Source organism: Taeniopygia guttata, chromosome 2, assembly GCF_048771995.1.
Source record: "Taeniopygia guttata chromosome 2, bTaeGut7.mat, whole genome shotgun sequence".
In the NCBI taxonomy this organism is placed as follows: domain Eukaryota; kingdom Metazoa; phylum Chordata; class Aves; order Passeriformes; family Estrildidae; genus Taeniopygia; species Taeniopygia guttata.
In genome coordinates this window covers 21737522-21761768 of record NC_133026.1, presented here as the reverse complement: position 1 = coordinate 21761768, position 24247 = coordinate 21737522, and the positions used below count along the sequence as shown (strand labels likewise).

Below are 24247 nucleotides of genomic sequence, written 5' to 3'. Positions count from 1 at the left end.
CGGCTGTGGGGACCGAGCTGGGCGGCCTCGGCTCGGGCGGAGCGGTAGGAGTGGCAGCGTTCTTCCCGCCTCGCCACAGCCGGAGTGGCGGACACCTTTGCCCCCGGCGGGCGCTGCTGATAATCGGGTATGTACTCAGTTCTGGGCAGCGGTCCCCTTCTGAGTTAGAGATACCTGAAAAATAAACAATATCCGCACCTGCCGTTGCAGTGTTAGCACCTGAGAGGACAGAGTTGGTTTGTGTAACTTAATCCTTTCTATCTAACTTGAAGCATAGTGAAAATAACAAAACATTCTTGTGAAGCCCATGAAGAGCTTAGATCAATGGTTCTAACAAAGTTAGGGCTGCACTTAAGCTCAGCGATGCACTTTGACAGACACGCCTCTATTTCAGGATTTTATTTTCTGAAGTATTTTTATTATCTTCTCCTGTCCTGGCTAGTTGCAGATATTGTGAAAGCATTCCTAAATTTCTGGAATTCGAGGAATTAGCATTATGAGTAGTTAGTCCCTGCCTATTACACGAGGAGTGCCAGGGCACACAGTCATCACTAGCGGGCTGTGGGCTCAGCCAGGAGACCTTTCTGGCTTCTCTCAGAACAGATGGGAGCAAGAGAAGGGCTGGGTCAATTATTCTGCCGTGCTTCAGTTTATGGGCTGCAGGCTGGGAGTTTATCTTGGTAAGGATTATTTGCGTGTTTGTCGACACTTTGTTGCAGTTAAAGTCCATACATGTTAAACATTTAATGTGGTTTGCAAGAACATGTAAATGTATTTCATTTAAGAAGGATTTTGAAGATTTATTGTCTTTAGAAAACTGATTTGCAAAATATGGCTCAAATAATCTCAAAAATTACTGAGATGCTTCTATATAAGTAGATAAATAATATTGCTGGTTCTACACAACTTAATAATGAAAATTGAAAATATTTATCCCTTGACTTTTTTTCTGAAAATTTTAAGCGTAGTCTTACAATATGTTTTTCTATTCCTTAACAGGTTTTTCTACTCTGGGGATAAAGCCATGGCTGAAATGAGTGATATCAATGTACAAAAACTAACCATTGTTCAGCAAGCAATAGCCTCTTGTTGTGGAGCTATAATTACATCATTATTTGGTAAGGCAAACTATGAAGCTGGCCACAGAGAGAATCTTACAAAGTGATTACTTTTCAGTTTGACTCAGCATGAGGTCTCCTTATGTATGTTTCCACGAATATGTGGAATCTAATCCTCAGCCGACATAATCAGAGGAAGATGGTCCAGCTGCCCAGCCACTGCAGCGTTCAGCATGTCTCAGCCTGTGGTAGTTATAAGGGCTGCAGTGGAAGCAGTGAAATGTTCACTAAACCTTCACTTTTCAAGAACTCCAATGTTTTACATATTGGCTACATGCAGCAAAAAGAAGAAAAGTATGAATTTAACTTTTGTTTTCTTGAAAGTTGTATTATGGTCAGTTTATTGAAAAAGAACAAACACATGAAGAGTGCTGTGTTATTTTATATGCCGGAGGCCAAAATTTGATTTTGTTTGCCTTATGGTATGCTACTTATAAAAGCGATTACAGACAACATGGCACAGTGGTTTTTGAATGAGCTTTGTGTATCTCTAATGTTGCATGCCTATGCAGCTGTTAGTAAATTAGAAAAGATAGATCTGATATCTTGCAAATGATATAGAGTGTGTAGTTCTCCTTTGTCTCTGATAGCATTGTCTCTGTCTGCCAGCATCCCTTTTCTCTCTGCTTGATAACATTGTAAAATCTGTTAGGTGAGGTTCTCCCCGCATTCACCCCCCCCCCCCCCCAAACAAATAAAAGGTTGTAGAAGCTCATGATAGAGCATCTCTAGACTTCTACATTTTCAGGGCATCCTGAGTGTTTCTAAATGACTTCTGTTTTATTTTAGTAACTCCTCTTGATGTTATCAAAATTCGACTGCAAGCCCAAAGGAATCCATTCCATAAAGGTAAACAAACAAATATGTAGTGCAATGGGGGACACAGTTTGCTTTTTGCTCTTGTATTTAACTGATAGTTGTCATAGTGCTGTGCTGAGGTGCGGAATGTTTGATTTTGTTTCTCTAATATAACTGGGGGGGGGGGGGAAGGTAACAGGCTAATATGTACTAAACAGACACAGTGGGAAAAAATTGCATACATCTATACCATTTTTAACAGGCTTTTTTTCCCTGTCTTAATATTTTCATTATGGCAGAACGTACAACCAATACCAAGTTGAGTCAAACAATAAAAAGCTGTTACTAAATGAATAAATATTTCATCAGAGGGCTTAAGTGGTCAGGATGTTATATCAAAGTTCATCTCCTCCAGAATCCAAAGATTTTTTGAAATGGACAAGTCTTAACAAGTCCCTTGTCTCTTGGGTTCTAAATAGATGAAGATATTGTGCTCTCAGAGATGTGCTAATGGTTCCTACTATTTACTTGTACTTAGTAAATGAGATTTAAAAGGAAAGAAGATGACTGATTTTTCATGTTGAATGTGAAGGTATCTGCAGTCACACTTGCAAATTAAATTAGGAAAAATACTTGTGCCTTCTATCCTGGTTTTGAGTAAGTTCTAAAGCCTTCAGAAATCTGCAAATGTGAAGCTTAAAGTGTGTTTTTGTAATGGCAATAATATTTTATCAAACAGGTTGAAAAGCACATAATGTAGGAGAAATGAAAAACAAATGGAGGGGATGATCTAGTATAAATACGGACCAAGATAAGATATAATAATAACAATAATACCAATAAGATACAATACTGCCACTTGGATGCTGAGGCTACTTAATAAAATATGTTAAAAGTCTGAAAGATGTTCACAGTTACATACAGTAGTGATATTCAGGTCTTCTGTTACTTTTACCTTTCAGCAGATGGTAATACAACCTGAACATGTCTCTTGGAGCCTTGTGAAGGCAGTTCCATTTAGTTGGGCAGTCTGAGTGGTACATTTGTACCCTCTGTCCTTTGACCTAATTTGTCATTTCTGACTTACCAAATTATTTTGCCCCTCTGTAACTAACCAGAGATAAATCTGTGTTGCCGTTATATCCAATTTGAAATTGCTGCTGCATAAAAATAATCTTACAAGCATTAACTATATTCTTATACACCATTTTATTAGGAAAGTGTTTTGTATACTCCAATGGCCTTATGGATCATGTTTATGTTTGTGGAAATGAGGGCAGCAAAGCCTGGTATAAAAAACCTGGGCATTTCAAAGGGACATGGGTAAGAACATTTTGCATGTATATAAAACTGCATTTTTAAGTAGCATACTCTAAAGTTTTCAGGTTTTTTTGGGTTGTACTGGAATCTGTTATCGTTTGACAGGGTCTTAATGTAGTTACACTGCTGATTGATGAGATTGGTTACACTGCTGTTTGATCATACCTTCTACTGTCTGCAAAAATATACATCTTCCTTACTAAAGATGAACAAGGAGGCAGCTGCACAGCTCTCCTCAAAGGTTTCTGGCTTTATGATTTGATTTTCCCCACTTTGGCTGTACTGGCAGTAGTTGCTGATTGCAGGTGATAATTTTCTCTTTCCTGCTTACAGCCCTTGTGCCCACACATCTCCCAATGTGCTCGTGAGCTGAACTAATGGTGCAGGTAGTGTTTAAAGTTAAGTCCATGTGTCAAGTTCTCTATCCAGAGAAGTATCTATCCTGTCAAGTATTTAGACTTGTAGGACTAGCATTTTCCTAAACACTTGAAACAGACTTGCTGGCAGATACTGTCATGCTGGTTCATTAGTCATTTTTTTTTTGACTCTGCCATTAAATTAAACCTAAGATCAAGGATTTTTCAGAATTAAAATCTTGAGGTTAATGCATAAGGTGTCTTCAGCAGTTTAAGAGTTTTTTTTTTTAACTAATAACTTTACAAGTGTGATTTTTTTCAATTGCCTTTTCTATATAATTTTAGAAAGTTTCTTAGTTTTCTATTTGACATGAATTTATGCCTGGTTTTGCCAGAACAAGGTGATTCTCAAAGAAGAATGACTATCGTATAACTTCATCTTCTTTTTTAAAAAAAAATAGTCTTATCTATTACCTTATCTATTAATAGTCTATCTATTATCCTGTTTTGTAAACTTGTTGAAACTGGGTTATAAAGACACTAACCAGCTAGTATAAATGTGTCTTTTTTGTTAAACCATCTTTGGACCTCTAGGGATGCTTGGCTTCCTTTCAAAGCTAGTTATGTTTGTTGTAATAAACCATTTCTTTGTTTTTTCCATTCAACTTTTTACCTCACAGGATTAGTCCATCAAGGCTGTCTCCTCTAAAGCTATTTGCTTTTTCTTTCCTCTAAGTCCTTTCTGTGATCTGCCAGACTCTCTATCTTTTGAGGCTCTGTAATAATGTCTGGTCTTAGGCGTATTCTAATCCATTGAATCCCAACCTCTTTCCTCAGATGTTTTAAGAAAATTAGTATCCTGACATTACAAAGTTTGTGACTTTGCTTGTGATTTCAGATGAATGATCTTCAAGGTTTAGTGTTGTTCTGCTGTCAGTCACCTGGGAATATACAGGACAGCTGTAATAATAATAATTGAAAGCTTGTATATGGTATAGTGTATACACACTGCATGTATGGGGTCATGTTGTCAGAGAAAGTATTGAAGAATCTTCGAGAATTAGTTGCTATTTCATGCCTAGAAACTCTGCTACAGATTGAAAAAAATATTTTAGTGGATTTTTTGGGACGTTTCCACAAATTGCTGCAATGCTATATTAGTTCTGAAAATAGTTATTCACAGGGCTATCAGTCACTGATAAGCACTTAGTACTTTGGCTTTTTAAAGATGGAAGGAAATTCTTAATTTCAGTCACATAAATTATTCTGTTCAGCTCAGTGGAACTGTTTGCATGATTAAGTGTGATAGCTTGTGTAAGCAGTTATAAAATTGGAATCTTACAATTATAAGCCATTTTAGAAACATACTTTTAAAGACATTAGTTTTGTGTTTTGCCAACTAAAATGTGTTACTAACTACAAAAGTTTGTAGATAAATATTGCTCTTTGCCGGTTTATATTTTTAGGATGCATTTATGAAAATTATTCGAATAGAGGGAATTAAGTCATTGTGGAGTGGGCTTCCCCCAACACTGTAAGTTGAATGGGTTTTTGTAGTAACATGCTGTAAGTTATTGTTAAAAAATTACTTAATTATTTTGACAAATTATTATGCTTATTTCTAAGTTATTTTTAAAATTTTGTCAATTCTGAAGTTACAGACGAATCAGTTCAATCAGAAATGTCTATGGACAGTATAATTTTTGTCAGATTTTAGAATTTCCTGATGCATTCTCTGTAGTTTAGCAGGATCAGACTTTTCATGCCTTTTTTTTTTTTTTTCCTACTATAACCATTCCTTTGATAGCATCATCGAATCACAGGATGGGACCTGGTCACTTGAGAGGGTCAGTCTTCGACACATTCCTGTTGTATCTTGTTACTTAATGACTTGCTATCAGCAGCACAGCTATTTCCAGATACTCTGGTGTTTCACCTCATTACCCTTACTCAATTTTTGTAATCATCTTCTTTATTTCAAAGAACTTTGGGGTTTTATGTCTGGATAAACAGATAATTAATTTTCTCTCTACAAGAGCAATTTACATATTTAAACACTGCAATCAGATCTCCTGCTGGTCTTCTCTTTAGGCTTAACAGCCCCAAACTGTTTTATCTCTTTATTCATATTAACCTAGTACAGATAGAAAATAAGACCTCTATAATTATGTTTTCTTTCATAAACCAAGCAAGTTTTCAAATCTAAGATGTGTATTAAACTTGTATCTTGTAAGGCACAAAGTGAGAAGTACCCAGTGGGAAGCACTGGTACACTTTTGATTTGCTGACAGTGCTCATTGTATAGGCACAAAAAAAGCAAAGTATGATGGAGTTCAGCCTTGTTTACTCTCCAGTATGTGGCAATTTCAAAATATAAACCTTAGGACCTGACTGAACTGTTCCAGTCAATACAGTTTTTTACAAAGCATGTGTTCTGTTCTCCAGCAAAGAACTTTCTTTACTGGAGAAAGCCACACAAGTAGAAGAGAAGATATAAACTAAGCCATGTTGTTTTCCAAGCATGATGGTCCTCGGTGGTTTTTGGTAATGGTGGTACATGCTGTATTGGCACAGCCATAACACAGAAGTGTAATTGCCAGATTATAATAAGATGTGGTGCTTTTCCCCTGCACTGAATGATTATTGAATCTAGCTCTTCCTACTACAGTCTGTACTATGCTGGTATGGAAAAAGCATATATTTTTGCATACTACATTGTCTCTTAAGTAGTATCATTGCTGTTGATCAAGAGCATAATATCCAATTGTTACATAAATAAAAATTAAGGTTAATAGTACTTGTGTAATATTTTGTTTGAATTCTTCATTTTCAGATCTTTCACTTCCTATTCTTTATCAAAATAATTCTGTAACTGGTACAAAATAGATTTTGACTGAGATAATCTACCATCGTTTTACTTATGGTTTTCCCTAATGAAATGAAAACCTGGGAAATGTGTGCATTTGAAATTCTGAATTAGAAGCAGTGAATCAAAGCTATGGGATTAATGTTGGCATTTTTACTAATCCATTACATGCAGCTTGAGGTTTAACTTTTTATAAAATGTAAGTAAAGTATCAATACAAGACAGTTGATTTTATTTTCCTGCTTTCCTGGTATTAATTTAGATTTCCTCTCTTATATTTTAGAATAATGGCAGTTCCTACCACAGCAGTCTATTTTACCTGCTATGATCAGCTGTGTGAAGCTTTGAAAAATAGACCAGGAAAGCATGATGAGCACATTCCAGTTATTGCAGGTTCCTTAAGCAGATGTAGGTTGTCCTCTGTTTAAAGAGAAAACTGGAACATTATACTTCTATGTTGTTTTCTTGGGTTTGTTTTCTTGACTTTTGTTTAAAGTAAATATGCTGTGGGTTTAAATGTGGGATAGGAAGGAATACTGTCATTACCCAGTATTTATTGGGCAACAGAACCCTCTAACCTGGTATAATGAGATTTGGTTTTGCTGAAACACTTTCACTACATTTGTAACTGGTTCAAAATTTTATATTTCTGGATTTCTACCAAGGACAATTTACGTCTGTTCTGCATTCAATCTAATAATAAACATCATCATTTGCTCTAATGGAAGGTACATAGGTAATTATAATAAAGATGAAAATTTGACTTGTACTGGTTTTACTGCTGTATGATGTGGATGGAATTTATATACTTTCTTACTTTTGTTTATCCTTTTCTTAATCTATTTTTTGTAGAATTAAGTCAGCTAATTTATTTTAGGGATTTCTTGGAAGGGTCTGATGGTGCAGTTCCATGTTCTACCTGTGACAACCATGGGGGCACTGACAGACTAGTGGAAAAAGAATTGCTATTTTGTGGTACATTGTTCTTATTAAGGCTGTTCCATATTTTAAATTAATGTGTAAAACCATATTCTTGCAACAGAAGAAAAATTCTTAGATCTAGTAAAATTTTTAATGTCTGTTAGATGTGTGATGGTAGCTTGTTGCTGAGTGATGATTCACTGACAATTGTGCAAGATGCAAGAGTTGCTTTATCAGATAATTGTTCTCGATAGTTTGAAATAAGAGTGGCAAAGATGCTTAGAAATCAATAAAAGCTTAAATCTGTAACCACAATTCTGTCCTTAACACAAAAAGAAGCCTTAAACATCAAGATCGCTTTCTTCAAGTTACAGTTTAAAATGGCAACTAATGAAAATAATTGAGTGTAAGTACTTGAAATTTTCAGCCTATTTAGATGTTAAATCTGAAAAATGAGGATTCTCAACATGCTAGCATTGAAAACAAAAAACAAACAAACAAAAAAACTAAACTGGAAATGTAGGTACTGTGAATAGGCACATTTTTCTTAGTTGGAAAGGAAACTTATTTTGGGAATTAGTTCAAGGAAAGTTTGAAAATAATCAAATACATAAAGTTAGGTGAGACATGGCTTGACTGTTCAGGAAATTGTACTATTAAATATTGATTTTTCTAATAAAGCCATGTTTCATTTGCAGTCAGTACTACCACTGTGGTGAGTCCGCTGGAGCTGATCAGAACTCACCTGCAGTATCGCAGGTTGTCCTACAAGCAGCTGTACCGGGCTATCAGCACCAAAGTGGCTGCAGACGGGTGGTTCTCCCTGTGGCAGGGCTGGACTTCTACTATTCTCAGAGATGTTCCTTTCTCAGGTAAGGTTTATTCTCCATGCAGGTTTTTATGGTTTATATTATTTGTTTTGTGTTTTTAGGTAGTTTTAATAGTTGGCTTTAGGAAGGACTGAGAATTACTTTTTGTCTTTTGAGTGTTTTTATTTATAAATTCTCTGAAGATGTGATTTTTTTCCCACTCCCCATTTTGTTTGTGGACACCAGATAGGATTCATTGTTACATTCCCTTTTTCTGTACTTAGACTCTTTCTTCTCATCTTTAGCTTACACAATGGCTGCTTTTTAAGAGTTTCAGCTGGAAATTTTCTCAGTGACAGAAATAGTAGCTATTTTCTGATAACCATGCTGTATCTAAGTGTTCTGCTACATAATTTTGGAAACACGTACAGAGAGTGACACAGTAGTGTCTTCAAGATTTATTTTTTTTTCAAGTCAAGATGAATTTGTTTGTATAACTGCTCCAAAAAACTCTTTAGCAAGACTTGAAAGCTGAAAACCTAGAAGAAGAAGAGTCTGATTCAAAGCATAACTAGTCCTAGGCTATTCCTTAAGGTAACTGGGACAGATGCTACAGGGGAGACTGCCAAAGCACCAGCAAGCCCCTGTCCTTTTAAGGCCTGTTTTTGTCAGAGTACTTTTGGATCATCAGACATCAGTTGTCATTGGAGCATTTTCTATCATTGGGGTAGTACCAGGAAACTTTAAACACTTTATGTTGGCCCAGAAAATTTCTTCAAACCTATTTTTAGAAAGACTGTTATTCAAACCTGATTTTGGAGTCAGAGAACCTTTGAAGTATTTGACCTGCTATCTCTGTTGTCTTACTTCACTCTTAAGATGATCTGATATCTAATTTAATTTGTTTTTTCAAACAATCTGGTGGGCTAGTCATTGGTTTGGGCTGTTACAGGATATGTGTACCCAGAGTAAATTTTAAATTGGCCATGGACCAAACTGAGATGTAAGTGGGGTGTGATGAGGATATTTACTTTAAAATTGCAGTTGGTAGTAAAGTGAGTAAACTGAGCCAACTTATTTCAGCTGTCTTCTTTCCAGAATTTATAATGCTCTCTTTTTCACTTAGCTACTGTTTGAAAATTTAGATTGGAATGTATTTCCCGCTTTAAGATCCAGTTCCTTGATGGGACTTAATTTAATCTTCTGTGATAGGGAAGGCTTATGAACCTATGAAAACACAGTTTCACTAAGGCTAAAGACTTCATCTGAATCTTTTTTCTGAAGTGTTTCCTGTTCAATATTTATTCTTAATTTACTCTATTTTCTTCTCTGCCAAATGCAATTTTCTTGTAAGCTGTTCTCTAAGGTTTGTAAGGGAACTCTCAAATTCTTCATCCGGTTCCTGCTGTCTGACTTCAAGTAGAAACTATCATTCTTTTATTGATTTTTGTCTGTAGCAGTGTGGCTGGAGCAGGTGAGCTTCCTTCCCCCTGCTGCTTTTAACAGAGTGGGAAAATCAGAGGGAGTGCACAAGGAAGAGGGCATTAAGGTGATGTGCATTCTTCTCAGCCCTTTTCAGATTCTTGTGTCCATGCCTGCTGTTCTTCCACTGCTCCAAGCCAGGCTTGTTGATTTTTAGTCAGTTTCCACACTGCTCTGGCATTCCCTGGACAGGCAGTGGCCACCCACTCACCTGTGCCCAGTACTTTGAGGGCATGATGGTAGAGGCACAAGTTAACCTGTAAGGCAGTAGCTGCATGTTGAGAACCACTCAACCAATAGTGAGCAGGCAAGTAGAAGCACGAGTGAAGGGACATGTATTTAAAAAAACCCCAAATACACAACATTCTGCTTATGTAAAGCTATGGTTGTGAAATGCTGCTTAATGCCTTTTCCAACTGTATATCCTGATAATTTTTTCCTTATAACTGCTGTCTATCTGCTATGATGTGCTCCCCTTATTCTTTCAGTCTGAGCTCTTTAGTTTGAATGATGCCCCAACAGCAGCTGAATCTTTGGGGTTTTCAGTTTGCACCTTCGCTGCAGGGAGTTCAAGTCACTATCTCAAGAGTTAAAATCAGTGTAACACAGAGTAGAGAAAGCAGGTCGTGTTGAAAACAAACAGCACAGCATGACTCAAGAAGCACAGCATAATTAGAATTCCACTCTGTTCCTAGCCCAAGTGTTCATCACACGTTTCAAGCATGTTCCTTGGGATGCTAGCTAGTCTGAACAAAACTTAAGTTATGAATGCTTATAAACACAAAAACTGGTTTAAATAATAATATTCAAGTCCTTCTTTAAGCAGTGTCACAGACAATATAAAGGTGAATGGTGTTCAGGGAGATGTGTTCTGTAGGTGCTTAAGAAAATGCTGGATCTAGATAATTTATATGAAACTGGGGTTTTGTACGTTTCAATGGTAGGTTCTCCTCAAATCCTCAAGAATGCTTTCTGAGATACTGCCTACTTTTACTTTTGCAAAATGTTGGAGGCCAGGCATGTGAGCTGGTAGTCTTGATGGCAAGAAAATGCTGTGAAATTTTTCTGCTGGCACAACCTTCAGAACTCGGTGCTGAACGAGGCATTGTTACCTTTCAGGATATGGAGCAGTATTTAGTATTTGCAGTATTTAGTTCACCAACTGCCATGAGGAATTAATCTCTAATTCAGCCCAGTAGTGTATTGTTTGAAGTTTTAGTTAGAAAGCAGAAAAAAGTGCAGTTTAGCTCAGAAGATGTTATTCCTAAAGGTTGTTTGACAGTCCCCACAGAGGTATTTCTCTATTAGTCCAGGGAGCAAAATCATATTTTTTTGTTCTCTCAGAATTAAATTTTATACAGTGCCTCAAAAAAGTATGAGGCAGTCCTGAGCAATTTTCATTTTGTATAGAATTTCATTTTTATAGAATTCCTGAGATGTATGAAACACAAAATATGCCTGAAAATATAGTGAGTAATTAGAAGCCTACATTTTGATTTATTTTAAATTGAGTGTGAGTTTTATAGTGCTGGGTTTCGATTGTATGAAGGTCGGGGTTACCTAAGGGAAAGACAAAATGACTAGGCTAATTTGTATCATGAAGAAATTTGGTATATGGAGAACATGGGGAACACGGCAATCTGTCCATGGGTTATCACATAGGACACTTATTATGCTTTCAGCTCTTGTTTCTGTTTGCTTTTTTTGCCACAGTAGAATTCTTATGTAAGAATTGATGTAAGAATTTTTGTACTTGTTATACAACTCTGTTGTAATGCAAGTTTATTTTTTTTGTAATCATAGCATTGTATTGGTATAATTATGAACGTTTCAAGAAGATGATGTGCAAGAAACTTGGTGCAAATGAACCTACATTTTTTGTTTCTTTTACTTCAGGAGCAGCAGCTGGCTCTGTAAGTATATAATTTCATTTTTAGTACTATTCTTTATTGTTAGCACTAATAAATTATTTTAAAAAGGTATGATTTTAGATTTTTCTCTCAGAAATGTTGTATATTTTGGGGTACTTGTACTTCAAACACATATATGGCATTCAATGTGATTAAATAAATCTGAATAAATTGCAATGTTCTGACACACTAGACTTTAAAATATCATGTGCTTGGAATATCAAATCTAGTGTTAAATTGTGTGTGCACTTTAATTTAAAAATTTAGGGTTAAATTTTAACTTATTGTGCAGTAACATTAAAACTGATTTCCTGATAGATTGCAGCTGTTGTAACTCAGCCATTTGATGTAGTGAAAACACATAGGCAGACTCAACTTTGGGAGAATGAGACCTTAAAAAGTAAGTTGCTGGTAAGACTCAAAAAACCCTATTGTGTTTCAAAAAATAAAACCTAGTATTTGGGTATGGCTTGTGGTAGGAATTTTAAATATTTGCCACTTATAAAGTATATGTAAAGGTTTTATCACTCAGGCATTTTTTCTTCCCCCAGTTGTAGTATATAGATAAGATAAAATTTAGGAGAATAGGAGAATACCATATTTTATTAATGGCATGGAAGAGGGAAAATGTGTGAGTTCAGAACAATATAGCTTAATAAGATGGTATAAAATTGAAACAAAGGGCTCCAAAGTTATTACATTTAGGCAGACTAATTTCAAATTTGAGATGTCCCTGCTTATTGCAGGGATGTTGGACTAGATAACTAATAAAGGTTCTTCGGTTCTTTTGAACCCAAACTATTCTATGATTGAAGCAAGTTATATTTAAATAGGCAAAAAAGTAACTTCATAACAAACATTCAGGTGAACAGTGATCAATTGAAGAAGTCTTCAGAACAACATTCACTACCACTTGCTCCTACATAGCAATATTCTTGTGATAAGTATTAGACTAGAAAGTATTGTGCCTAGGTTGTGTGTTTTTTACCTTCTTTTCATGTGATTTAAAAAAATTATTTTGGAGGACATATTAATGAATGTTCCAACATCTTTAAAGGATGAAAGAGGAAGTTTCTGTTTTGCTTTTGTCAGTAGAGCACTGTTCTGTTTTATCCAAATTGATGTGGTATATAATACCTTTTCTTCTATTGCTTGGGATGTGGACCAGTGAAGAACTTACATTAACCTAAATAAATATTACATCATGACTTTAAGATTACAGACCATTAAAAAGGCTGAGTATCCAAATAGTTTAGAAAATAAAAATAAAATAAAATAGTTTAGAAAATTCAAATGCTTAGAAAATAAGTGCTCACTTTTTGGCATGAGGTTTCATTCTCTCAGGTAAATTTTTATTTCCTGGAGTAATTAATGAAAAAATTTATTATCATTTGATTGCAGAACAAGTATTGAAGAAGTTTTAAATACAAATAGTTACTGTTTTTATTCTTTTCCTATGCTGATAAATATAAGAATTCCTTCCCAACACCACTTTGAAACACGTATCTGCCATATATTTATTAGGTTAATATTAACCATATTAATTTATATTTTTTAAATTCCATTATTGTAATCTTTAATTTGTGCCAGTTTAATTTTTTCCAAATCCAGTTACTATTAGACTTAGGCACTGACTATGCATCTACATTTTGTCTCTCTGTGGCTGCAAAACTATTATTTGGCTTCCCAGGGCTGTGGGATATTCCTAATGAATGTATTCTATGAAACTGCTTTGGCTTTTTTCATCTGTATCAGCAATCCAATAGAGACTGTAGAAGTTGTTCATTTATCTTACTCTAGGTTTTACTACAGGTTTTTTCATGTCTTGCTGTTTCAATTTGTCTATTTGCATACTGTATTAATTTAACATACTGTATAAATAAGATGGATAAAATTAACAACAAAAGGAGTTAAGCTTAACAATTAAATCTGTGACTCTCTGATTTCTAAAAATATATTTCTTTGGCATTGCATGGATTGCCTAATTCACTGTTGTCTTGTGCTATATTGAGTTCCACAGAGGGACAGTAAATCAACCTGGGCAGTTATGAGGAAAATTGCTGCTGGAAATGGGATTACTGGATTATTTGCAGGTAATTTTTTTCCTATCTCTAAAAAAATTCAGACTAGAATGTTCTTAATTATAGATGTTGACATGCATAAATTATATATTTCCATTTCTGTGAACACTGTCAGTTATGCAATAGTTTGCATATATAAAGCAACAGACATGCAACATGGCCCCTCCTGGTAGAGTACCATGGGATAAAATCCTGGAGGGAAGAGAGGCCCAAGAAAGCTGGTTAATATTCAAGAATCACGTTCTCCAGACTCAGGAACAATGTATCCCAGCAAAGAGAAAGTCAGGTGAAAACTCCAGGTTGTCTGTATGGAGGAAGGAGGAGCTCCTGGACAAACTCAGACACAATAAGGAAGCCAGGACAGGTAACCTGCCACAGAGAAATGGTTCAAGTAGACAGAGATTGGGTTAGGGAATGAACCTGGCCAGGGATGTCAAGGGCAAAAGAAAAGCTTCTATAGGTATGTTGGTGACCAGAGGAAGACAAGGGAAAACATTGGCCCTCTCCTGCATGACTCTGGCAGCCTCAGGCAGAAATTACAAGATACTAAGATTAAAATCAGCAGGAGACATTGCAAATCCAGGATATTTACCAGCCTTCAGCACGCTGCACTGGCTCATTGGGGCCCTTGTGTGAAAGGCTGCACAGGTGGTTAGGCCTTGCAAGACTTGTTAGCTGAAAGAGATTAAACTGCTTTCCTCGCTGTATGTACAGTGATGGCATAGCTGGGTAACAGGATTTGCATATTTCAGAGCACTGTATGCCAACAGAATGCAAGACACCACAAAGTATCAATAATATTGATACTGTATTCAGTTAATAGATTAAAACACACTTCAGTCTTGACACATGGGTAGCAGAGTTTAGAGATAGCCTTGATGAGCCACCCCTCCAGTTCAGTTGGTAACACATAGCTGAGATGACTGGGGTTAGTCTGCCTGGCTCCTTGCTGCTGTTCCAAAGCCACACAAGTTCTCTATGGGTCCTGTGTCATCTGTGCTGGCTCTCTGCAGATGTCTTTGCATTTCAAGGGGAAGTAGAGGGACTGGCTGTGTGTGGGCAAGGGGATATTCAGCCTTATTTCCCTTCCTCTAAACTGAATCACTTTCTAACCTCCACTGGCAAGATCACAGTTGACTATAATGGGAAACATTTAACACTTAAATTACATCATTTATTAATGTGACCATAATTCTTTATCTTAGTAGAGGCAACCTCTGGTGTGCTGGAGCACAGGAGCCCTGCAGGTCCAAGTGCTCCAGTTGCACAGTCAGAAGGGGCAGAGACACAATGGACTTGAGGCAGGCAGACCACACAAGACCGCAGAGGGGAGGGGCATAAGCTTATTACTGTGGTAATACCTACAGCCAGTAAATTCAGTATTTTGAGGCATGTGAGCAGGTGGAATCCCAGCTCTAAACTGATATACTATGGTATTGATATATTGTGATCAACACATTGTACTGCAGCACTTGGGTCTGAAAACAATTAATAGTGAATACTTCCCTTTCTCCTCTGGGCAGGTATTACTCCACGGCTGTTTAAAGTTGCTCCTGCTTGTGCCATAATGATCAGCACCTACGAATATGGAAAGTCTTTCTTTTCTCAATTAAATGAAAAAAAGAACCAACATCCATAATTCTTCATCCAATTGTAGAAGGCGAAGTATATGATGGAAGTTGTGCCAAATTTAAATCTATGAAGATGCTTTCTAGAATTCCAAATGAATTTCTACTGTTACATTTGGTAATTAAATAAAGCTTAATTTTTAACTTTCACAAAGGATTAATTCACTTTTTTTATTAAGAATAAGAAAATGCATATCACCCTTAAACTATCATTGAAGATTTTATGACTTCTCTTGCAGCTGGAGAGAAAAAAGAAAGGAAGGAAGAACAAAAGAAAAAAGAAAGGAGAAAGAGAAGAAAAATTGAGGCTGGACATAGCAATGAAGAATGACTTCCACTGTGTTAAATTTTAAGCATTCATGATTAAACATTTTACTTGGGTTTTAAAATTATGTTTAAAAACGTTTTGGGTTTCTAAGTGTAAGATATATTTATTTCTCAGCATGGAGGTTGATACAGAGTGAATTAAAGAAATATTTATTCTTGCTGCTTGTTACGTGTTTCATCCTGTACTTTTATTATTTGCAGCTCTGTATTTTGTATAAGTGCGTATTATAAAAGCTTCTCAGGTTTATTTTAAATGAAAAATTCTGTAAAACTAGAAAAATACTTATGTTCATTAGACACTGAGAGAGCATGGTGCATACACTGATGGGGCAGCAGGGGCTTTTTGTTTAACGTAATACCTGAAGAAATGAAAGCACACCTATGCATTGAAGCCAGAGGCCTGTTCAGGTGCTCTGCAGGAACACTCCTTCACATGTTTCTGGGAGGTGCAAGTGGTCACTGTCACACTGCTCCAGGGCAGGGCCAGGCCATGCACGCTTGCTGTGGGGGCACCTGCCTTGGAAGGCCCAGGTTGCTGGCATAAGGAGAGGTGATTCCATGCCAGCTTGGCTCAGCCCTGCGCCCCTCTGGGGGGAAAAGCGTGTTCAGGTTGCTGCCACAGGCACATCCACCCTCTGCTCCAGTGTGCTGCACTGCCGGCAGGAACAGCTGCAGCACTGCACTCACCATGGTGAAAATTCCTCACACACTGAAAAATGCTCTACTTGAAAGACATCAGGTACCTCATTAGGCAAGAGTGCTGCCAGAGGAGATACTTAACACCGTTCCTCCACTGTGATTTTTCAATGTAAATTTACAAAATAAGGCCTAAGAGAACATAGTAGCAGCAGATATTGGATGACACCGAATGATACAGAGCAAGAAAACCAGTCTCCCCCTTCTGCAAGAAAAGTATTTGCTATAAATTCAGTAACACTGTAATTTACAGAATGGTCTTACTACATCCTGTGTGATAAAAACAGAGACAATAACTTGTAACTAGTGATGATACAAAATTTTTAATTTACATGCAACATTTATGGAACATCAAGGCAACAAAACATACAGTTTTGGTAGTTTAAAATTATTTTTTAAAAAATGGTTTATACCTAGAACTGAGAAAGATGCACATAACTGATTGCCCATGCACAAAATGACACCCAGAAACACGTGTCAGACTACGTAAAAGACTTCAGCTAAACAACACATTTAGCTCTAAGAAAAGAGCCATTAGTGAACATGACTGAAGATCATGATTACTGCCCCCTCCAAAACACTGATGTGACATGAGAAGTGTTTAACAGCAAACAAGACCAAGTAAATCACTGTACATTGATGCAGAATGTTAACTTGTGGAATCTGGATTCCCTCATTTTATTTGCAGTAAAAATGCATCTCTAATTTACAAATTTATATTTAATAATGTTACTCAAGAAACAGGTGCTTAACGTGATAACAAAACAAAAGTTCCATGAAGTAATGGACATTCTGAAGGTGTATGAAAGGATTTAATGGTCAGAGTTTAGTACAGAGAAATTACCTGTGTGGGTACATAAGGGCTTGAAAGACCTGGTGGTTTTGTTAAACTGCTTTAAAATTCTGCATTAAAATAGCATCAGTGGTTGTGCACCCTGCCATGGATGTAGTGTCCTCCAGCAGCATGGACTAGCGAGTTGAGGAGACAGATTCTTATCCTCTAGCTAAATCCAACAGGGCCTCGAGTTCTAGAAATGCATAGCATCCTACTTAAAAAGACTAAATATTTCAGTTAAAGTAAGAATTAATCGTTCTTTCAAGCCCACCATATGATGCAGTTTAAAGTAGTAGTGCCAAGGTATCATCGCAAGAGGCAAATCAACTAAACCTGTACAGTGTAGTAACATACTGTAAACACCTAGGAGTAAGCAATAATTAAAAATCTGTCTTGTATTGCAGCTACTCATGTAAACAATTTATGAAACTTCTTTGGCACAAAAAAGCATTTTCCCTAGCACTTATAAATACAACATACTTACTTGCATTTCACTTTTGTTTAAAAAGTTACTAATCATACTGATAAGCATTACCTTGATTAGCAAAATTCATAGATAAAGGATCCATTGTATCTTACAAAGAATTAAGAATATAGTTTACAATTCAAAAATTATTTTGCAAACTTTGAAACTGCAGGGTAATCTGGAAAGTTAGTTGCATTTAAAAAAATTTCTCCCTTTTTTTCTTCTCCTATCAGTACTTTAAATCAGAGGCAAATAATTTGAGAAAACTGACTCAAAGAATTTCTGCTGTATTACCTAAGCAAGAAAAATACCTACTGCACTACTACAGGGATGAGAAAAGTATTTTAACACACAAATACAGTCATTACATTGTTTCCCCTTTTTCACTCTCCTTGGGATCTTGCCAATAAACACAGAATCCAAACTTCGCAAGATGCTTACCCCCATCATCCATAGCCCCCATCTTATCAGCAAGAAACTTTTTGTATAATGTTAGATTACCTGTAACCCAGGCCACTTAAAAGCATTTAGTGAGCTTGCTCGCCATTTACAAATCTCTATGTATGCTTGATTTATATGATCGAGTTACATTTGTTATTCACATGCAATTTCAAGTGCTTGTGTTTCAGTGTGACTGGGACATCTCCTAAGTGCCATGATATTAACAGGAACGCAAAACCTAACGCTGAGTCAACTTGAGAGAAGCTGTTGATAGGTTAAATACGCTATTTGAGGTTCTATACAACATACACAGATGAAAAGCTGGATTTTTAGGTATTTATTTACCTACAAAGACTGGTGTTCAGGATTCCCTGTCTCTTCCGCAGGAGTTGATAAATATTTGAAGCACTGCAGAGTACAGTGGCTACAGCTGGTCCAGGCTAGTGCAAGGAGAAACAAAGCTGATGGTATTTAAGTACGGGTCTGATTTCCAACTGTTTAGTTTTAAAAATTAGTCATGAAAATCAGATTATACATTCTTTACCTGACCAAGAGATTTAAATAATTCCAGAGGACTGAAAAGTCCTCTGGGGGGAAGAAAAAGCAAATGAAAACTGACCAAATTTGTTAATTATAAAGGTATCCATGACAAGAAAAAATAAAGCAGCTTATTTTTTTAACTCAGAACTAGCAGTCTTCACTGCATGTCATCTTATGGAACATAAACCTAATGCATACAACAGAAAGCTCTTCCTTCTTGTGTGCATCTCAAGATGGTGTTAAGCCTGGACTTGTCATCTCTGTTGTGGGACTTGCAAGATATTCACTTGATTTCAGACTTGTGAGAGACTTGTAGCTTGCTACTGATGTAAGAGAGCCACAAAGACCAAGCAATGATGGAGTGTCTTCCTTTCCTGTGAAGAAAAATAAGAATCAAGGTACTAATTTTTGCAGCACAAGATTAGTTGACCATAAAAAAATGAGAGAACAGAAAAAGCTCTTTAATCTACACTGCTGTGAATTCCATAGTATGCTTCAGCAAAGGCATGTTCCATAAATGTGCCTGGCAAGACAACTTACACCACACTTTCCCTATCCAGGTGGTACAGAGATCCCTACCCATGCCTTACAGGCTGGGCTGAAATCAGTCTTGATTTAAATTAGATTTTAATATTGCTTACAATTAAAAAAAAAAACCAAAAACCACAATTTTTTTATCCTTGCTATTTTAAAAAAAGTAAGTTTAATGGTTACATAACACTAAGGCTTTGTATTGGCAAATCTATTTAAAACTTTGAATTGATGAGATACAAAAAGGATTCTTTTATAACAATTTATATTCTATACCCAAAATACTACTATTTCACAATTCTTCCAACATTTTCCTGCTTTTTCAGAATTGTCCACAAGATGGAGCAGCTAAGCTTTAATAAGCATCCAAGGGTGCTTTTGAAAGGGGTGTGTGCATATAGTACACTTATATAGACAGTTCATATCATGTTCCTCTCTCTATTTTAATGGAAACACCGCATCTCCAAATAAATGTTAAATGCAAGATACAAGAATGACATTGGTAGCTGCAAATCCAGTGCATTTAATCATTCTTTCAAAACCAAAAAGAAGAAACACAAGGAGTTTGCTATAGCAGAAAGATGTCAGCAGATCCTCCTTGCAGTGAAGCCGACTGGCTCTGTGATGGAGAAGGAAGAGACGTACAAGGCATTCTAAGCTTAGCTTTAAATACAGAGGAGAGGGGTGGGTATTTTCATATATCCAAACTTATTTGAAACAGAGTCCTTAGGGAAACTGAAACACTTCATATAACAATGAAAAATATGATTTTCAATGCGTATTTTCTTCACACTGAAAATTTGTCTCACAGGGACTGAAGTTCAGAGCTATGAAGAACAAAATTAAAGGAAGACATTAGACTGGCTCTGTACCTTCATTTAACAAGTTAATTCCATCTTGCTTCCCATCCTGTGAGTGACCTGGATCCAGAGAGGATTGAGAAAGACTAACTTCTGCTGAGAGTTGGTCCAGACTTTGAAAACTTTTCCTGCAAAGCAAGTAATATTTGATAGCAACAAATATAAAGATTTAACTAGGTATCTTCAACTCTCCTTAAAAAGTTTCCAAAAAAAACCCTACACAGTTAATCTTTCTTCTCTTAATCACTATTTTTATTTCTTTCCAAAGCCAGTTCTTTCTTAAAGCAATGATTTATTTTCCTGCCCTTATTAAAAAATTAATCCAAAGGAAGAAAATCTTTATGGAAACCAAGAGAAACTGATTTTAGTTACCAGTGATCTTTCACTCTGCAAATTACTCCAATAGGATATGTTCCAAAGTATGCTGAGGGAAATACTAATTTTCACTTTCCCTGCTCTTCTAAAGAGGAATCAAAATAAATATGAAACTTACTCATCCCATTGTTGATTGTGCTTTCTATAGAGTAGAGTGTCCAAGGCAACAGCATTGACATCCAGAGCTCCTGGGGAAGGCCACTGATTGGTGAGGTGAGTAGTTAATTCTTGTCTTGATCTCAAGTCGTTATTCTTTAGCACAGTTCTGTGAATACAAAATAAAGAGTCTATTAAATGCAATTCCTCAAGATAAAGTAAAACCAGGACATAGATGATCACAGAATCATCATGGTTGGAAAAGACCTTATTTGAAGCAAAGTCCTGGACATCACCCAGCACTGCCACTGTAACCCCTAAACCACATCACCCAGTGCCAGACCCAGATGTCTCAAACACTTCCAGGAATGGTGACTCCACCATCTCCCTGAGCAACCTATTCCAGCCTGACCACCTGAACAGTGAAAAAAAAATTTCTAATATCTAATCTGAATCTTCCCTCTTAAGTCTCATTTTAAAGCCATTTCTTTGGGTCCTGTCACTCCAGCCACAGCAGAAGACACTCCTTTCAGGAACCTGTAGAGAGTGATGAGGTCCACTAGACTAAACACTCTCAGCTCCTCCAGATGTTCCTCACAGGATGTGGTTTCTTCACAAGCCTTGCTGCCCTTCTCTGTACACATTCCAGCATTTTAATGTCCTTTTTGGAGTGAGGGGCTCAAAACTGAATGCAGTACTTGAGGTGCAGCTTCACCAGCGCTGAGTACAGGGCAATCAACACTATCCTTCATACAGGCCAAGATGCCATTGGCCACCTGGGCACACTGTTGGCTCATGTTTAGCCACCTGCCAACCAGCACCCCCAAGCCCCTTTCTGCCAAACAGCCCTCAAGCCTCTCCTTCCCCAGCCTGAAGCACTGCAGGGGTTGTTGTGACCTAAGGGCAGGACCTGGCACTTCACCTTCTTGAACCTCATGCAGTCGTCTTCAGCCCTTGATCAAATTTGTCCGTATCTCTCTGCAGAGCTTTCCTACCCTCCAGCAGATCAACACTTCCACCCAGCTTAGTGTCATCTGCAAATGTACTGAGGGTGATCTCAATTTCCACATCCAGATCATGCATAAATATGTTAAACAAGACTGACCCCAAACCCAAGCCTAGGGGAGCACCACTAGTGACCATCCAGATGTTCTATTTCAAATGACCAACAGACTGTAATTTTCACAAAGCATCTTGAACTGTTCACTTTTCCTAAGGGAAGCAACTTAGAAACATACTGAGACATATTCAGGAACCAAAAAAAAAAAAAAAAAGAAAAAAAGAAAAAAAAAAAAGGTGACATTTGAATGCTTCTACAAAAGCAATAAAGAAAGGCAACTGCATTTTAAAAGTTCTTTCAGCCAGCATAATGGTACTTAACAGGCCAGCTATTTTGCAAGCCTACTATGGGAATGTGATGTGCTTCCCCTTGACACCAATTTTTTTTCTGCAGTTTGAATACCCTTGCATCCCCCCTTAACTTTTCTGGAATGAACTAAAAACCAGACACGTTAATTCCACTGTATGCTTTCAGGCAAAATATAACACATAGTTACTCTGTTTTCCATCACCTTACAATTTCTAGTAACTATGTCTATAACTGATATTAAGAAGTATAAACCGAATACCTTAAATGCTTAAGTTAGTTTTGCCTCATATTCCCAATGAAGTTAATCAGTTCTCTAAAATTCTAGAAATGAAGAAGCTGATATGCCAGTGTTGGAAATCATCTGCCAAAAGTCATACTGAAATAAGAAAAGTACATAGTTTTTTGGGCTCCAAGACAAGACCAGCCTTTTTCCAATAGCACAAGGCAACCTTTGATCTGCCCTTATACTGCTGTAGAATAACTAGAAATAATACCAATAGCATTTTGTAATTGGATTTTTTAAGTCCTCCATTCCACAAAATACTAGACAATAGTAAAATGTTGCTCTACAAGGAGTTTGACAATCTCTGGCCTGAAGCAAAAAGCTAATTTACTCATATCCATACCAAATGTACTCTGAAGTTCAAAGCCAAATGCCATGTTGCTATCCAAAATGCCAAACTGCACAGCAAATTAAATAAATATTCATGGCACACATACATTTACTTGAATTTTCCAGTAACATTGTCAACAAGCCTATTTTTACAATACAGTTTTTATTCTGGTGGTATTTGAGCTGTTTAGACAGTAACTTCTGTAAGGGCAAATAACAGTGCCCAAAGAGCCAAAACAAAGTGAGACTGTAGCAAGCTCAGTAAGGAACTTTTAGCAGCTGAGTTTCACAGAGGAGACAGATTCAGAGTTTTATTGCACAAAAAAGGGATGAAGCACAACTGTGATTAAAACTAGTTTAAAGAAACTTCTCTCAAGATGACAAATTCCCTCAACATTCATACAGGTAAAGAATCAACTTTTCTACCCAGGGATCCACACCCTCACCCTCCTAAAAGGTCTACAGTAATAACCACTTTGCTAACCCAAAGCTCTCAATAATTTCAAATACCTTGCATGGCATTCACTTCCCCATGTAATTACCCTAATCCCCTGGAGAACATCAAGCATTACACAGAGCTGTCACAGGTTTGTTGATGTGAGCAAACTGAAACACTGAGATAGCAGGTTTTTATGAGGTTTGCCAGGTACATTACATCACCTCCTTATTCAGAAGGACATCTTGAATGTTTTCACAGAAGTTTCAAAACAGGACACAGTTCATATGAGCAACTATGCCCACAGTGCCTAAATGCAAATTCACACATGTAACAGGTATACACAAATTTCCATTTGGACAACCCCTGTAAGCTATCACAGACACACATCTACAGACAAGCTGCTAATAGTGGAATTTTTGCATTTGACATAGATTTCTATATTGAATACATCTAATATTTATATATACTATATTCCACAAATCTTTACACAGTAATGTGTGAAAAAAGAAATTCTGAAGCAAACACTCTCCAAACTTTTCCAGTCATTTTAACATAAAATTTAAAGATAGTTTCAGTTAATCATTTCTTAAAACACTCCCCCATGCTCAGGAAGAAAACCAGGAATCAAGTAGGATGCAGAACTAAATATTCTCCTCTTAAAGCTTTTATTTTGAATCTTTAAAAATATGTAAAAAATAGATTTGAAATTATAAAATCAGTTCAAGCACAGTATCAAATATATAGTAGTAAATAAAATAGTAAAAAGTAAAATCAGTAGTATAGACAATAAAAGTTAGACAAAATATTCACACCTGATGCTATTAGTTACCACCTATTTTATCAGCTTTGTGGATAATTTAGCTCCTAGCTCTTTTGCAGACATTTTTCAAGTTTTCAAATTTCAACTGCAGCAGAGAGTCATTATACAGGCATTGCCTGTAGACAGCAATTCTCTTAAGATGCAAAAACCAGCACTGCTTTTGTTTAACCAAACTTCTTTGAAGAGTCAAAGTATTAAACTGCTCCGAAACATAGAACCATTTAGGCTGGAAAGGACCTTTAAGATCATTGAATCCAATGATAAGCCCACCACTCCCAAGTTCACCACTAAACCATGTCCATAAGCACCACGTCAACAGCATACAGAATCACCATGAAGAAAGATGATCCTGCTACAAGTATTCAGAAATAGGAAAAGAGGTGGACGCAAAACCATTTACTACAGAAAAAAGGGTTTAAAAGTATGAAAATATGGTCAAGTTTTAAGGAAAAAACAAATATAAATTTCAAAGCTCAATGTGAAAAATAGTTGTGCAAGACTATTGCTGTCCTGCTCTTGTTCAGACAAGAAAAACATTTTCTAGAGGTTA

General features: G+C 36.6%; 2 protein-coding genes across 4 annotated transcripts in view; one reads left to right on the top strand and one right to left on the bottom strand.

Moving 5' to 3' along the window:
• On the top strand, positions 1–15785 carry SLC25A40 (solute carrier family 25 member 40). Its single transcript, XM_032746661.3, has 11 exons — positions 1–127; positions 1000–1118; positions 1908–1967; positions 3133–3239; positions 5059–5126; positions 6742–6866; positions 8078–8251; positions 11474–11583; positions 11899–11980; positions 13593–13673; positions 15185–15785. The coding sequence occupies exons 2-11, from the start codon at positions 1025–1027 to the stop codon at positions 15298–15300; spliced, it is 1017 nt and encodes a 338-aa protein (XP_032602552.3). The 5' UTR covers positions 1–127; positions 1000–1024; the 3' UTR covers positions 15301–15785.
• Positions 15786–16616: 831 nt separating this feature from the next.
• RUNDC3B (RUN domain containing 3B) overlaps positions 16617–24247 on the bottom strand; it is a 48285-nt gene continuing 40654 nt past the window's right edge. For 2 of the 3 annotated variants that reach the window (XM_030264639.4, XM_030264638.4), the window contains exons 9-11: positions 20479–20625; positions 19998–20113; positions 16617–18968 (exon numbers count right to left, since the gene is read on the bottom strand). In XM_030264639.4, coding sequence (XP_030120499.1) covers positions 18823–18968; positions 19998–20113; positions 20479–20625 — 409 coding nt within the window. In that variant the 3' untranslated portion in view covers positions 16617–18822. Of the gene's footprint in view, positions 18969–19997; positions 20114–20478; positions 20626–24247 lie in introns of those variants that run through there. The other variant, XR_012054490.1, reaches the window with a different exon arrangement.

Coding starts and splice junctions, on each gene's coding strand:
- SLC25A40 (XM_032746661.3), top strand. CDS start 1,025: ATGGCTGAAATGAGTGATATCAATGTACAAAAACTAACCATTGTTCAG. Junction 5,127..6,741: donor AGTGGGCTTCCCCCAACACT/GTAAGTTGAATG, acceptor CTTATATTTTAG/AATAATGGCAGTTCCTACCA. Junction 11,584..11,898: donor CAGGAGCAGCAGCTGGCTCT/GTAAGTATATAA, acceptor ATTTCCTGATAG/ATTGCAGCTGTTGTAACTCA.